Source organism: Bos javanicus, chromosome 15 (genome assembly GCF_032452875.1).
Source record: "Bos javanicus breed banteng chromosome 15, ARS-OSU_banteng_1.0, whole genome shotgun sequence".
NCBI classification, from domain to species: Eukaryota; Metazoa; Chordata; class Mammalia; order Artiodactyla; family Bovidae; genus Bos; species Bos javanicus.
In genome coordinates, this window is record NC_083882.1 from 51,171,267 (window position 1) to 51,187,320 (window position 16,054).

Consider the following 16,054-nt stretch of genomic DNA (forward strand, 5'->3'; position numbering starts at 1 on the left):
GAGCATCTACCCCCAAAACCAGAGTCTGCCTACTTTCTGCTTTGTGCTTTCACCTACACCTCTGACTTTACGGGGGGCTGTCCCCCACTACCTCTCTCTGAAAAAAGAGTTAGCTTACAGCTCCAGTTAATAATTCCTGGGTGTGACAGTGTTTAACCTACAAACTCCTTTGGAAATCCTCTAGCCTGCCTGAATAGGTTTTTTCCGCCACATGTGATTGTTCAGAGCCTCCCAACTGTGAGAGGGAGGAGATGTTCTAAACTGTCTAAACACAGATTCCTTTGAGTAGTAAAAGATTGATTAGAAATTGTATTGGTGAAGGGTTTTTCACTTATTGGGCCAATGTTTGCTGCTAAGTCTCCATACTCCTTACCTACTGTGTCCTTGGCAGTGTATTGATTGATATAATGGGTGTATAGAAATGTAAGTAGTAGCCTCAATGTTTGTAACCTTGGACCCTTGAGTTAATTCTTTTCTTGATTGAGCCCACCTCACCTTTGCCCTATAGGAATACAGCTTTGTCCAGTGCTTTTTGGAGGCTGGTGCCTGACTTTGGAATAATCACCTTTAGAGAAAGGTAAGTTTCTTAAAATGTTAACAGGCCTCCTGGCCAGAAGATGATGTAATTCACCTGAACTTTTGCATATGATAAGTTTGAAAGCCTGGCTTCGATTAGGACCAGGAACTGCTGTCCTTGCATGACTCCACCCCTTCCCTCATTATCCTCTATGCACAACTTAAGGTATAAAAACTACTTTGGAAAATAAGGTGTGGGCCTTGTTCACCGAAACTTGGTCTCCCCATGTCTCTCTCTCTCCCAAATTCTGGCTGAGTCTCCATCTGGAGCGCGGAACCCGCCATGCTTACTAATTATGCCTGGGCTTCTAAGATCCGACCGGGGAGGCCTCAGTGTCTCCTCTCCTTCTGGAGAATGTAAGGACACCTGCGGCCTACGTAAGTGGTGCAAACTTCTTGTCTTGAAGTTTTATTGGTCTCCCACATAAACCAAGCTACTCAGCCTCTTTTCTCCACTGAATTTTCCTACTGAGCTATCCTCATCCTATTACTCTTTATATCTTTGATAAAATATTTAAATAAATAGGTCACCGACACCGTCCCCACTTCGAATACCCTGGATCAGCCGGGGCTGGTCCCAGGTAGTGATGGACAGGGAGGCCTGGTGTGCTGCAGTTCGTGGGGTTGCAAAGGGTCAGACAGGACTGAGCAACTGAACTGAACTGAAAAAAGGAAGTAATCAGTGAGCTGGAAGACACAGTAGTGGAAAGCAGTTAAGATGAACAAAAAAAAAGCATTAAATAAAATGAAGTTTTAAGTGACCTCTAGGACAATCTCAAGTACACTTTTGCATTATAGAAGTCTCAGAATCAGAAGAGAGATAATGATGGGAAAGAACTTATCTGAAGGTATAATAGCTGACAATTTTCCTAACCTGGGGAAGGAAACAAACATCCAGGTCCCTGAAGCACAGAGTCGCAAACAAGATGCACCCAAAGATGTCCACATCCACGCACACTTTAATTAAAATGGAAAAAATTAAAGATAAAGAGACAGTCTTAAAAGCAGCAAGATAAAGACAACTACTGATAGCTACATACAAGGGAACTCCCATGACACCATCAGGTGACTCTTCAGCAGAAGCTTTGCAGGTCAGAAGAGAGTGTGGCATAATAATATTCAAAGTAATGAATGGAAAAAACCAAAATACTGTACCTGGCAAGGCTATTTTCAGATTTGAAGATGAGATAGAGAATTTTTCAAACAAGCAAAAACTAAAGAGGTTCAGCTCCAGCAAACCAGCTTTATAATAAAAGTTAAAAGGACTTCTTTAAGTAGAAAAGAAAATATTGCAATTAGAAATGTGAAAATTACAAAAGGAAAAATCTCAATGGTACATCAAATATGAGGTAACGTAGTATATCAACAATTTATAAAGCTAACAGGTACACCTGTGGTGGATTCATGTTGATGTATGGCAAAACCAATACAATATTGTAAAGTAATTAGCCTCCAATTAAAATAAATTTATATTAAAAAAAAAGTTAACAGGAAGGTTACAAAGAGAAAAGGAGAGACTTCCCTGCTGGTCCAGTGGTTGTGAATCTGCCCACCAATGCAGGGACATAGAGTGGATCCTTGGTCTGGGAAAATACCTCATGTTGCATGGCAACTAAACCTGTGAGCCAGTAACTGCAGGAGCCACCAGGCCCGAGAGCGCATGCTCTATAGCAAGAGAAGCCACAGCAATGAGAAGCCCTCATACTAAAATGAAGAGTAGCCCCCGCTCTCCACAACTAGGGAAAGTCCATGAGCAGCAACAAAGACCCAGTGCAACCAAGGCAAATAAAAGACTAAAGGAGTAAAATTTTGTATATCCAAATAATTTGTTAGGGAATAAATAAAACAAAAAGATGTAAAATATGATGTCAAATAGTAAATGAATGTGTGTGTGGTGGGGGGGGGGGGGATGCAGACTTATTAAAATAGACTTGAATTTAAGATTGTTGTTGTTCAGTCGCTAAGTCATGTCCAACACTTTGTGGCCCATGGACCACACCATTGCAGGCTTCCCTATCCTTCACTATTTCCCAGAGTTTGCTTAAACTCGTGTCCATTGTGTCGGTGATGCTATCCAACCATCTCATCCTCTGTCGCCCCCTTCTCCTCCTGCCCTCCATCCTCCCCAGCATCAGAGTCTGCCAATGAGTCAGCTCTTCAGATCAACTGGCCAAAGTATTGGAGCTTCAGCTTCAGCATCAGTCCTTTCAAGAATATTCAGGGTTGATTTCTTTTAGGATTGACTGATTTCCTTGCTGTCCAAGGGACACTCGAGAGTCTTCTCCGGCACCACAGTTCAAAAGCATCACTTCTTCGAAGCTCAGCCTTCTTTATGGTCCCACTCTCCCATCTGTACATGACTACCGGAAAAATCATAGAACTCAGTAGGTTTTGTAAACATTCTGTTAGCAATCCCTGAGACTCATTGACAGGCTGCAGAAGTACCCCACATCTATTAACACTTCCCAGTGCTCTTCAGGGTCATTAGACTTTTTGCTCTTTCAAAGCTGCTTTCTGCTCAGTTGACCACCCTTCCAACTGGACCATGTCCTTTTCTTGACCACATACAGCTATTAACTTGTATAAGTTTTGGGGTAATTTATCATGTCTACCTTTCAAAATGACTTTACTGCGATATATTTATTTTTTAAAATTTTTATTTTTTTTAATTATGAAAGTATGATAACATTTACAGGAGACTTGGGAAATACATGTAGTTCCTCTATATATTGTGCTTATTTTTTTAAGTAGGTAAATTAAGATTTTAGTTGGAGTTTCAATATCAAACTCTCAAAAATTAATAGAATGAATATACAGAGAAGGAGAAGGATATAGTAGACCTGAAAGGCACTGTGAACCAATTCAACATATTTGAAATTTATACAATTTTCACACAGCAGTAGCATACAAATTCTATTCAAGTCCCTATAGACTGTAAACTAGAAGGCCCTGGAAAATATGTAGGGACATAAAGCAAGGTGCAAAACTTTTATGTTCTAAAGGTATTGAAATCATACAGAATCTGTTCTCTTATCACTGTGAAATTACGTTAGAAATCAACATTAAAAGATATTTGAAAATAACCCACATATTTTCAAGTGCAATGTGACATTTACCAAGAGAGACTTTGAACTTAGCCTTCGAAAGCCTCGGTAAGTTAGACTGAAAAAGGCACCAAGGGTGATTGCAACGAAGAAAGCATTTAAATGAGAAACTAGAATCAAAATGAGAAATTAATATTAAAGATAACTTAAATAAGATCCCTTGTATTTAGAAATTAAATGTCCACTTTTAAACGATGGGTGTACCTAAGAGGGCCATAACAAGGAAAATTAGAAATTATTTGTAATAGAATAAAAGTGAAAACAGAATTTGACAGACTTTGTTTCATGAGGCTGAAGCTGCTCAGTGCAATTTAATATGAAAACAAATAATGGACAGTATCATAAAATTTTGTGAAATTTGAATCAAATCTGTAGTAGTGGTGGTGGTTTAGTTGCTAAGTCATGTCCAACTCTTGTGACCCCATGGACTGTAGCCTGCCAGGCTCCTCTGTCAATGGGATTTTCCAGGCAAGAACACTGGAGTGGGTTGCCATTTCCTTTTCCAGAGGATCTTCCCAACCCAGGAATTGAACCCAGGTCTCCTACATTACAGGCAGAATCTTTACCGACTGAGCTATGAGGGAAGATGTACAAAATTTGATGAACAAAAAATCTGTACTTCAGTTAATAATACTATATCACTTGTTAATTTCCTGTTTTCTTTAACAGCAAAGTATTTCTTTATATTCTCAATATTGGGTTAATTTTGAAGCCTCATTCAAGTTTGTTTTTTTTTTTTAATCACTAAGAGATGGGAATACCAGACCACCTGACCTGCCTCTTGACAAATCTATATGCAGGTCAGGAAGCAACAATTACAACTGGACATGGAAAAACAGACTGGTTCCAAATAGGAAAAGGAGTACGTCAAGGCTGTATATTGTCACTCTGCTTATTTAACTTCTATGCAGAATACATCATGAGAAATGCTGGAATGAAAGAAGCACAAGCTGGAATCAAGATTGCCAGGAGAAATATCAATAAATTCAGATATGCAGACGACACCACCCTTATGGCAGAAAGTGAAGAGGAACTCAAAAGCCTCTTGATGAAAGTGAAAGAGGAGAGTGAAAAAGTTGGCTTAAAGCTCAACATTCAGAAAACGAAGATGATGGCATGTGATCCCATCATTTCATGGGAAATAGGTGGGGAAACAGTAGAAACAATGTCAGACTTTATTTTGGGGGGCTCCAAAATCACTGCAGATGGTGATTGCAGCCATGAAATTAAAAGACGCTTACTCCTTGGAAGGAAAGTTATGATCAACCTAGATAGCATATTCAAAAGCAGAGACATTACTTTGCCAACAAAAGTGTGTCTAGTTAAGGCTATGGTTTTTCCTGTGGTCATGTATGGATGTGAAAGTTGGACTGTGAAGAAAGCTGAGTGCTGAAGAATTGATGCCTTTGGACTGTGGTGTTGGAGAAGACTCTTGAGAGTCCCTTGGACTGCAAGGAGATCCAACCAGTCCATTCTAAAGGAGATCAGCCCTGGGATTTCTTTGGAAGGAATGATGCTAAAGCTGAAACTCCAGTACTTTGGCCACCTCGTGCGAAGAGTTGACTCATTGGAAAAGACTCTGATACTAGGAGAGATTGGGGGCAGGAGGAATAGGGGACGACAGAGGATGCGATGGCTGAATGGCATCACTGACTCGATGGACATAAGTTTTAGTGAACTCTGGGAGTTGGTGATGGACAGAAAGGCCTGGCATGCTGCAATTCATGGGGTCGCAAAGAGTCAGACGTGACTGAGTGACTGAACTGAACTGAAGATAATAAATTTTCTAGAATGTTAACAGTAATACTAGATGCCAAAATACATGGAACTATAAGGGTTTGAACGAATATAAATTAGAAATCTAACATTCTATTTATACTAAGTCGAACAAGTTGGAATCGAAATGTCATAAATTTTTTAGCTAGGCAAAATTCATAAATTTTCTAAAATATATATATTACATATGCTATATATATGGGTATATGTATGTATATGTATGGGTATATGTATGTATATATATATGTATGTATACCCATATATATAGCATATAAAGCTGCCTTACTATGCCTGATAAAGGCTTAAGAAAGAACAATAACGTCAAAAAGAGACAGAGAAATTGGAAAACAAACTAAATGAAATGGGAGGACTGAATATGAAATAAAAAAAGTGAAACAAACTAGATAAAAGTAAAAGATCATCATATAGTCCACTTGTTTTTAAACATTCTTGCTTATTAGAAACACATCTGGTGTTTTGTAGAAGAGTAGCAGTACCTGGACATCGGTATTTTTCAAAATATTTCAAGATAATCCTGATATGCATCTGGACTTTAAAAAATGATTACGAGTTTTTCTATTAAATGGTAGTTTTAGTGAAATAGAATTGTATTATTTTCTGTTGACCAATCATGATACAATGATATTAAGTGAATAATAGTTGCATAATCACAATAGTAAAGATGTTTATCAGTTTTCACAATCAATAGCCAGACCAAAACAAAAAAAAAGAAGATAATTACAGTTGCAAGCCATAATGGAAACATGATTAATCTAACAGTATAAAATAAATACATACAGTTTGGGGAGTGAAATGGAGTGATGTGGTATGTGGAAGTGCATACATGCACATGTTTTCAACTGCCCAGCCAATCTGTCTGTTGGTTGGTGCATTCAATCCATTTACAATTAAGGTGATTATCAATATGTATGGGATTCCCTGGTGGCTCAGACGGTAAAGCGTCTGCCTGCAATGTGGGAGACCCCGGGTCAGGAAGAGCCTCTGGAGAAGGAAATGGCAACCCACTCCAGTACTCTTGCCTAGAAAATTCCATGGGTGGAGAAGCCTGGTGGGCTACAGTCCATGGGGTCGCAAAGAGTCGGACCGACTGAGCGACTTCACTCACTTCAATATGTATAATCCCACTACCATTTTCTTAATTGCTTTGGGTTTATTTTGTGTAGGTCTTTTCCTTCTCTTGTGTTTCTTGCCTAGAGAAGTTCCTTTAGTACTTGTTGTAAAGCTGGTTGGGTGGTGCTGAATTCTCTTAACTTTTGCTTGTCTGGAAAGATTTTAATTTCTCCACCAAACCTGAATGTGAGTCTTGCCGGGTAGAGTATTCTTGGTTGTACTTCTTCCCTTTCTTCACTTTAAATATATCGTGCCATTTTCTTCTGGCTTGTAGAGTTTCTTTTGGAAATCATCTTTACTTTTGTGCTATAATAAATGAAATGGTTTATAATTTTGCTTTAAACTATTTGCTGCTGCTGCTGCTGCTAAGTCGATTCAGTCGTGTACGACTCAGTGCGACCCCATAGACAGCAGCCCACCAGGCTCCCCCGTCCCTGGGATTCTCCAGGCAAGAACACTGGAGTGGGTTGCTATTTCCTTCTCCAATGCGTGAAAGTGAAGTCGCTCAGTCTTGTCCGACTCTTAGCGACCCCATGGATTGCAGCCTACTAGGCTCCTCTGTCCATGGGATTTTCCAGGCAAGAGTACTGGAGTGCGTTGCCATTGCCTTCTCCGAAACTATTTGCTACTAGTATTTAAAAATATAGTTTGTTTTCTAAACTTTTATCCTAAAACCTTGCTAAATCTGTTTCAGTGTTGTATGGATTGTTAGCATTTTCTATATACTCAATCATTCTATCTGTTAATAATCTATTAACAAATAGTGGCTTATTAATAGTGAGCGCCAAAGAAGTGATGATTTTGAACTGTGGTGTTGGAGAAGACTCTTGAGAGTCCTTTGGACTGCAAGGAGATCCAACCAGTCCATCCTAAAGAACTCAATCCTGAATATTCATTGGAAGGACTGATGCTGAAGCTGAAACTCCAATACTTGGGCCACCTGATGCGAAGAACTGACTCATTTGAAAAGATCTCCATGTTGGGAAAGATTGAAGGCAGGAGGAGAAGGGGACAACAGAGGATGAGATGGTTGAATGGCATCACTGACTCAATGGACATGGATTTGAGTAAACTCCAGGGGTTGGTGATGGACAGGGAGGCCTGCATGCTTCGGTCACTGGGGTCCCAAAGAGTCAGACGTGACTGAGCGACTGAACTGAAATAGTGGTTTAAGTGTCCTTTTCCAACCTGAATATCTTTTATTTCATTTTTAATAGTGTATTTTCCATTCACTCGGTGAAGGACAACTTGATTGCTTCAAAGTTTTGGCAGTTATAACTAAAGCTGCTATAAATAACCATGAACCAGTTTTTTTGTGTATATACATTTTAGTTCATGTGGTAAATACCAGGATGTGCAACTGCTAGACTGTATGGTAAGAGTATGCTTAGTTTTGTAAGAAACTGCTTATCTTCCTAAGTGGTTGTACCATTTTGAATTCCCACCAGCAATGAATGAGAATTCCTGTTACTATACACGCATGCTGGCATTTGCTGCTGTCAACGTTTTGGATTTTCTCCATCTCATTAGGTGTGCAATGGCATCTCATTGTTGTTTTAGTGTTCAGTTCTACAGTGATTATGATATTGTCTTATCACAAAAGTTACTACCAAATCCAACGTCCTCTGGATTTTCTCTTCTGTTGTCATTTAGGAGTTTTAGAATTTTGCATTTTCTATTTAATTTTCATTATCTGGGTTGCGAAGATCTTTTTTGGATAGTTCTTCTGTGTATTATTGCCAATTCTTCTTAATATCTTCTGCTTCTGTTAGGTTCATACCATTTCTGTCCTTTATTGTGCCCATCTTTGCATGAAATGTTCCCTTGGTATCTTTAGTTTTCTTGAAGAAATCTCTAGTCTTTCCCATTTTATTGTTTTCCTCTTTTTCTTTGCATTGATAACTGAGGAAAGCTTTCTTATCTCTCCTTGCTATTCTTTGGAACTCTGCATTCAAATGGGTATATCTTTCCTTTCTCCTTTGCCTTTAGCTTCTCTTCTTTTCTCAGTTATTTGTAAGGCTTCCTCAGAACACCATTTTGCCCTTTTGCATTTCTTTTTCCTGGCAATGGTCTTGATCACTGCCTCCTGTACAATGTCACAAACCTCTGTCCATAATTCTTCAGGTGTTCCGTCTATCATATCTAATCCCTTGAATCTATTTGTCACTTCCACTGTATAATCATAAGGGATTTGATTCAGGTCATACCAGAATGGTCTTTTGGTTTTCCCTACTTCAGTTTAAGTCTGAATTTGACAATAAGGAGTTCATGATCTGAGCCACAGTCCGCTCCCAGTCTTGTTTTTGCTGACTGTATAGAGCTTCCCCAGAGTCGGCTGTGAAGAATACAATCAATCTGATTTCAATATTGAGCATCTGGTGATGTCCATGTGTAGAGTCTTCTCTTGTGTTGTTGGAAGAGGATGTTTGCTATAACCAGTGCATTCTCTTGGTAAAACTCAAAAATCCACAACCCTGAAACTTACTGGCCTATAGTTTAATAATCAAAGAACAAGTGAGGAGGGGAGAACATCTTTGCTTTGCTATGATCAGTGTGTTCTCTTGGGAAAACTCTATTAACCTTTGCCCTGCTTCATTTTGTACTCCAAGGCCAAATTTGCCTGTTACTCCAGGTATCTCTTGACTACCTACTTTTGCATTCCAGTCCCCTATAATGAAAAGGACATCTTTTGGGGGTTAGTTCTAGAAGGTCTTGTAGATCTTCATAAAACCATTCAACTTCAACTTCTTCAGCATTCCTGGTTGAGGCATAGACTTAGATCACTGTGATATTGAACGGTTTGCCTTGGAAACAAACGGAGATCACACTGTCATTTTGGGGATTGCATCCAAGTCCTACATTTCAGACTCTTTTGTTGACTAAAAGTGGGCTTTTGGGCCCACTTGCACTCATCTTCTCCTGTGAGAACTTGAAAATTACAGCTCACTTCTGAATAACCATTTACAGGAGAATGTTGGATCCCACCAAAAAAGATACCCCACATCCAAGGGCAAGGGAGAAGCCCCAACAAGACAGTAGGAGGGGCAAAATCCCATTTAGACTCAAATCCCATACCCACCAGAGATCCTTGGAGGGCTCAAACAAAACCTTGTGCAACCAGGAGAACCCACAGAGGCTGAGCCAGACCTGCCTTTGAGTGTTTGTCTCCTGCAGTGGCCTGCCACAGGGGCAGGGGCTCTGGGTGTAGCAGACCTGGGTATGGCATAAGCTCTCTTGGAGGAGGTCGCCATTAACCCCAACATAGAGCCCCCAGAACTTACACAGGACTGGGCAAACAGACTCTTGGAGGGCACAAAGAAAGCTTTGTGTGCACCAGGACCCAGGAGAAAGGAGCTATGACCCCACAGAGACTGACCCTGACTTGCCTGTGAGTGTCCAAGAGTTTCTGCTGGAAGTGTGGATCAGTTGTGACCCTCTGCAGAGTCGGGAGCACTGAGTGTGGCAGTGTGTGCATGGGACCTTTTGAAGGAGGTTGCTATTATCTCCATTACCTCCACCATAGTTTGATCTCAGGTCAAACAACAGGGAGGGAAAATAGCCCCACCCATCAACAGAAAATTGGATTAAAGATTTACTGAGCATGGTCTCACCCAACAGAACAAGACCCAGTTTCCCCCACAGTCAGTCTCTCCCAACAGGAAGCTTCCATAAGCCTCTTATCCTTCTCCATCAGAGGGCAGACAGAATGGAAACCACAGTCATGTAAAACTAATCAAACTGATCACATGGACCACAGCCTTGGCTAACTCAATGAAACTATGAGCCCTGCCATATGGGGCCACCCAAGATGGATAGGTCATGGTAGAGAACTCTGACAAAATGTGGTCCACTGGAAAAGGGAATGGCAAACCACTTCAGTATTCTTGCCTTGAGAACCCCATGAACAGTATGAAAAGGCAAAAAGATAGACCAAAAGATGAACTCCCCAGGTCGGTAGGTACCCAATATGCTAGTGGAGATCAGTGGAGAAATAACTCCAGAAAGAATGAAGTAAGTAATGCTCCTGGTAAGTCACTTCAGTCGTGTCTGACTCTGTGTGACCCCATAGATGGCAGCCCGTCCCTGGGATTGTCCAGGCAAGAATACTGGAGTGGGTTGCCATTTCCTTCTCCAGTGCATGCATGCATGCTAAGTCTCTTCAGTCATGTCCGACTCTTTGTGACCCTATGGACAGCAGCCCAACAGGCTCCTCTGTCCACAGGATTCTCTAGGCAAGAATACGAGTGGGTTGCCATTTCCTTCTCTGAAAGATGAAGAGACAGAGCCAAAGCAAAAACAATGCACGGTTGCGCGCCATGCAATGATGTTCTCTTCCACTTCCTTCCCTGGGTGGGGTATACCTGAAAAAAATCATGCAGATGGTTTTGAGTTAAAATGGCTTTGAAGACTCTTCTCACAGAAAATACCAGCTAGCCCAAAAGTCCAGGCATAAGTTCTTACCAACAAAGGAAATGAATCCAGCCAAGATCTTCAGTAGAAGCAGATAGTGCGCAGAAAGCTCTTGCCTGTTTTCTTCTTCGCTGCCTGGAGCAGCTTAGGCAGACTGCTTTGCATATCGTCCTCCTGCTGGAGACCCTGGCAGAGCTCACAGATGATCAGAGCTCCAAGTGTGGCTGCCTCCAGGGTGTCCTCTATTTCCACGTTGATCACATGCACAGGCTGCCAGGTCTTCTGTTCTCTAGCACACAGATCTTTCACCACCACTTTATACACTCTCTCAGTGCAGGTGAAGATGGCATCGAAGGGATCTCTGCACTCTTGAAATCTTTCAGGGCCAGATTTGATTCTCTCATTTCTCCCCAAGATCTGTAACACCCCATTGCTCTTGTGGTGCATTCTGTTTTTGCAGAGAAGGTCCTTGCACATCTGCTCATATGTGGTGGAGAAATCATATACCACAGGGAGGTTGGGTGCCAGTCCTGGCAGTGTCACATGGGATCCCACTCCAAAAGACCTAACGTTGAATCCTTTCTTCTTGAGGATGCTGTGGGCTTCCATGCTCCTGTTCATGTTGCTCATACAGACCACAGCCACCCTGAGTGTGGAGGATGACATTATGTTGGCCACTTGGAACTCCAGGCTGATGGATGGGCTTAGAGTCTCTTAAGGGCAGAACCCAGGGAGAAGTCAGCCTAGGTCAAGTTCTTCAGACTAATCTAGTGTCAAAGAACAGATTGTCACCTACCCCAGGTGGGAGGGGAACTTTTGATTGATAATTGGGTTAACTCTTGAGTAATTGGATTTGAATAGTGGGCTCTGACCAGAGGCTCAGTCCAGGCATCAGAACAATCTGGTGATTATCACCTAAAAATCTTATTTTCCAAAAGAGTGTGGCTACACCATGGGTGTGTTTCGAAATCTCCACTTAGCCCTTGGGTTCAATTGTGGGTGGGGCTACTATTGATATTAGGCAGAATACCTAGACTACTCCCAAGCTTGTCACCAGCCCCCTCCAACGACCTGAGAACATGCATGTGAAAAACATGTTTGAAATGTCCAAGCTTACACTTAATTCAATTATACATAAAATTACAAGCGTTGTTTTTATTTCTTCCCTATAATTGATACTTTAGAATTGTAACTGTCGATCATGACAGGATACAGATAGTTTTACCCGTAAGTAATAAAATGATTCACCAGTGTAAAAAGTGATTCCTATAAAACATCCCTCCTGATAGTGTGTGCAGGAGTTACAACATTACACATCCTCCATTTGATTTTCTTGAATTCATGATGATTCTCCAAGAACTAGAGTAGCCTCCACTGGCTTTCCCATGTCTTCGGGAAGAGCTCTGTCTGACCACTCTATGCTGAAATATAGCAATTTTTTGTTCCATTTCTTTTGTTACTTTGCACCATTGACCTAGCAAAGAATATAGACTTTAAAATTATAAATGGGACATGAAACAGTAAGGAGGGACAGTCCCGTCCCTTCAAAATGGTGCAGGAAAAACATCCACTTAGAAAGCCAAAGATTTTATATCCTTGTGTCTCCATCAGCATAGTGATTGTCACACTGCAGTCTCAGTAAACACACTCAGCCTTTTCAAAGTATGAATCCCAGACCCAGAGCATTAACATCAACCTGGAATATATGAAAAAGGCAACTTTGGGCTCCACACCACAAAATGAGAAAATCTGGGAGTGGAGCCCAGAGATTTGTGACATACAAAGCCCTTTGGATGGTGTGATGTCCACCAAAGACTTACTCATGGCAGAGGTTTCTGAAACTTGACTGGACATTGACAGTCCCTGGGATGTCACTTGACTGGACTCTCCTTCTTCGGGAAGGAAAGTAAGTATGTGACAATTTGATGTGATATGTAAATCTGATAAAAAAAATAATAATCATCACTCTGAAGAAGAATTTGTGGACAATTGGTGAATTTTGACTATGTTCTATATTTTGGATTATAGTGTTGTATCAATGTGAAATATTGTGACTTGGTCATTGCACTGCTGTATATGTAAGAGATTATCCTTAAGAAGTTACAGCTAAATATAGGGTCATGACACTGCATATTTTGCTAAATGGCACAACAAAAAAATCAGACTAAGAATGAGAGAGAGACAGGGCCAGGAGCAGAGGGGGCGGGGGTTTGGGGAGGAGGCAAGGAGGTAGGGAAATGTGGCCAAATACTAATAGTGGCTGAATCTAAATGAAAGTTTTACTGGAATTTATAATTTATTAATGTAGCTTTTATATGTTTTAATAATTTTGACCATAAATAAGGCTGATCACTGAAGGACTGATGCTTTCAAACTGTGGTGCTGGAGAAGACTCTAGAGAGTCCCTTGGACAGCAAGGAGGTCAAAGCAGTCAATCCTGAAGGAAATCAACTGTGAATATTCACTGGAAGGACTGGTGCTGAAGCTGAAGCTCCAATACTTTGGCCACCTGATGCGAAGATCCAACACATTGGAAAAGACCCTGATGCTGGGAAAGATTGAGGGCAGGAGAAGGGGGCAGTAGAGGACAAGATGGTTGGATGGCACATCAACTCAATGGACATGAGTTTGAGCAAATTCTGGGAGATAGGGAAGGACAGGAAAGCCTGGTGTGCTGCAGTCCATGGGATCACAGAATCACACAAGATTGAGCAACTGACAACAAAAATAATTAATTAATGTAGCTTTTATGTGTTTTAATAATATCTAAAAGCCACTTAATAAAATACGTATATTTTATCAAATATTTCTGTAAGTTAAGTAGGCGTGGAGTCTTCTTGTATAAGCTCAATCCACCATGTTAAATTGAAATCTATGAATTTATAATCCTATACATGCACATACACAGTAGTCTCTTCTTTACAAATATAAACATAACTACTTACTTGGGATAATTTAATAAAGATAAAACAGAGAATATGTTGAAAGTTGAGATACATTACCAGAGAAAAAGATACAGGAAAATGTGGTAACTGAGTCTTCATTATAGATTTGAAGACAGCCAAAAAAGAGGAGGGTGAAGATTATTTCTTCATTATAGCCTAACACTTAAGTACATAAAAGACATGAAAATTTTAATAAGGCCATTAAATTATCTCACATTAGCAATTAAAATTCATTATTTCAGTTTCTAGAATAGAAAATGATATGAAAGTAAGGTACAGATTTCACATTAATTTTGTCAAAATTACAAAGAAAAACTCTAAGGAATAAGTGATCTTAAAATAACCTGAATATTTGATAGTCTTTTTGTGCTGATTAAGATAGGATTAATATTTACTAATTCTCATTAAAATAGAAACAGGAATAGTTAAAGTAATTGTTACCAAAAGGAGTATATGGTGTGTGGGGTCTGACTGCTTGCTGCTCAAAAGCCAGTAAACAGGCCAGGTTGATGGAAAGGAAAGTTGCTTTATTTCAGATGCCTGCAACTGGGGGAGAGGGGTGGCAGATATCTGTCCAAAGGCCAGCTCCCCCCACTGACAAGCAGAGGGTGAGAGAATTCATAGACAGGCAGGCGCAGGGGATGGGGGTGTGGGGGTGTGGCGCTACATGCAAAAACAGCATAGTCACAATGGTCTGACCAGCATCTTCTTGAATGTTTTAGGTACAGTTAATCTTCAGTTCTGGGGTCCATTAGTTTCAATTCGTTTGAGGTCAATTCTCAGAATTGTGGAAGCTCATGTCCTAGGTACAGTCTGCTCATCATGTAGGTAATTTCTCCACCTCGGGTTTTAGTATCTCTAAGAGAGCTCACAGGATATGGCTCAGATTATCTACAGCCCTTGAGAAAGAACTGAAGGTCCTTGACTATGCTTGATGACTACATTATTATTAGTCTCCTTAGACAGTTTTCCTTTGTTTTAGCATTTCTCTGATTAAATGTATTCTTTGATTAAGGTTTCCCTCAGGCAAAAGGCAGGCAGAGGACATGGGAAGGGGCAAGGACCATATGATCCTGCTCCATTTCATAATGACATAAATATCTCATTTATTGAAAATAATGTATGTACACACCCAATTCAAGGATGAAAAGTTGTGGAGGAGGGGTTGGTTTTGACAAATACAGAGAACCATAATACCTTTACTCATGTGGAAACAATGGAAAGGGTGTTGTTAGAAATACAGCTTTAAAACTGGGTTCCTTGGAGCAACAGCCTTCCCCGGAGTCTTCAGGCAAATGCATAAAAATCTCTGCTCCCTGATGCCCAGCTCTCAGAGTCCTCCTTGATTCATCACATTGTATTCTATGAAGACTGCGTTTGAAGCGCGTAAGTAAGTTATTTACTGATATTGTATAAACTTTAGGAAAGGGAAGAAAATTACAGCATCAAGACTAAACTGTTTAGGGGAACCAAAGCAGACATTTGAAAATATTAAGACCTTTGTCTGGTGTTAAGTAAGCAGAGTGATATCTAATGTTCTCCAATTTTAAAACTCATAATAATTAACTCCTCCCAGGATAGCATCCAATCTCCTTAACTTGTAATCATAGCCAAAATACTTTTGCTTCTATCTTTTTACCATTGCATGTAGATATGATTGATCACACAACCATACAGGGTTGCAAACTGTTTAAAATATTTAATGCTTTTAAAAATATTTAAATGCATTAAATATTTCTATGACAGAAGCTTATCCTTAAACTCCCAAAAGACTTCATGTCATTCCCCACCTAACTGACCTCTATCCAATGACATCCCATAGCCAAATAGACCGAATTAGTCATTCCATCTGGTTCCCATAGTATTTTTTCTTGGTACTACTATTATCTTTCTTTACCATATAATTTTCTTTAACTATATAAACATTCATTATCTCTGTGAGATTATTACTTCATTTTACAGATAATATCTTGTTCATCTTCCCATCCTATATTGTTCCTGGCTCACTCGCTGTGGAAAAGAATCAGATAGATGCCATGAGCTCTGAGTAGAGTCTGAAATTTTGATTGTGTCTGTTAACAGGGGGTGAGGTCCTAGTCATCTGCTCCAGGT

At 40.2% G+C, this 16,054-nt stretch overlaps 1 protein-coding gene across 1 annotated transcript; it reads right to left on the minus strand.

The window, feature by feature from the left end:
- Window positions 1-11,078: 11,078 nt before the first annotated feature.
- Window positions 11,079-11,739, minus strand: LOC133261386 (RNA polymerase II subunit A C-terminal domain phosphatase SSU72 like protein 5-like). Its single transcript, XM_061439879.1, has one exon. The coding sequence runs from the start codon at window positions 11,661-11,663 to the stop codon at window positions 11,079-11,081; it is 585 nt and encodes a 194-aa protein (XP_061295863.1). The 5' UTR covers window positions 11,664-11,739.
- Window positions 11,740-16,054: the final 4,315 nt, after the last annotated feature.

Coding starts and splice junctions, on each gene's coding strand:
- LOC133261386 (XM_061439879.1), bottom strand. CDS start 11,663: ATGTCATCCTCCACACTCAGGGTGGCTGTGGTCTGTATGAGCAACATG.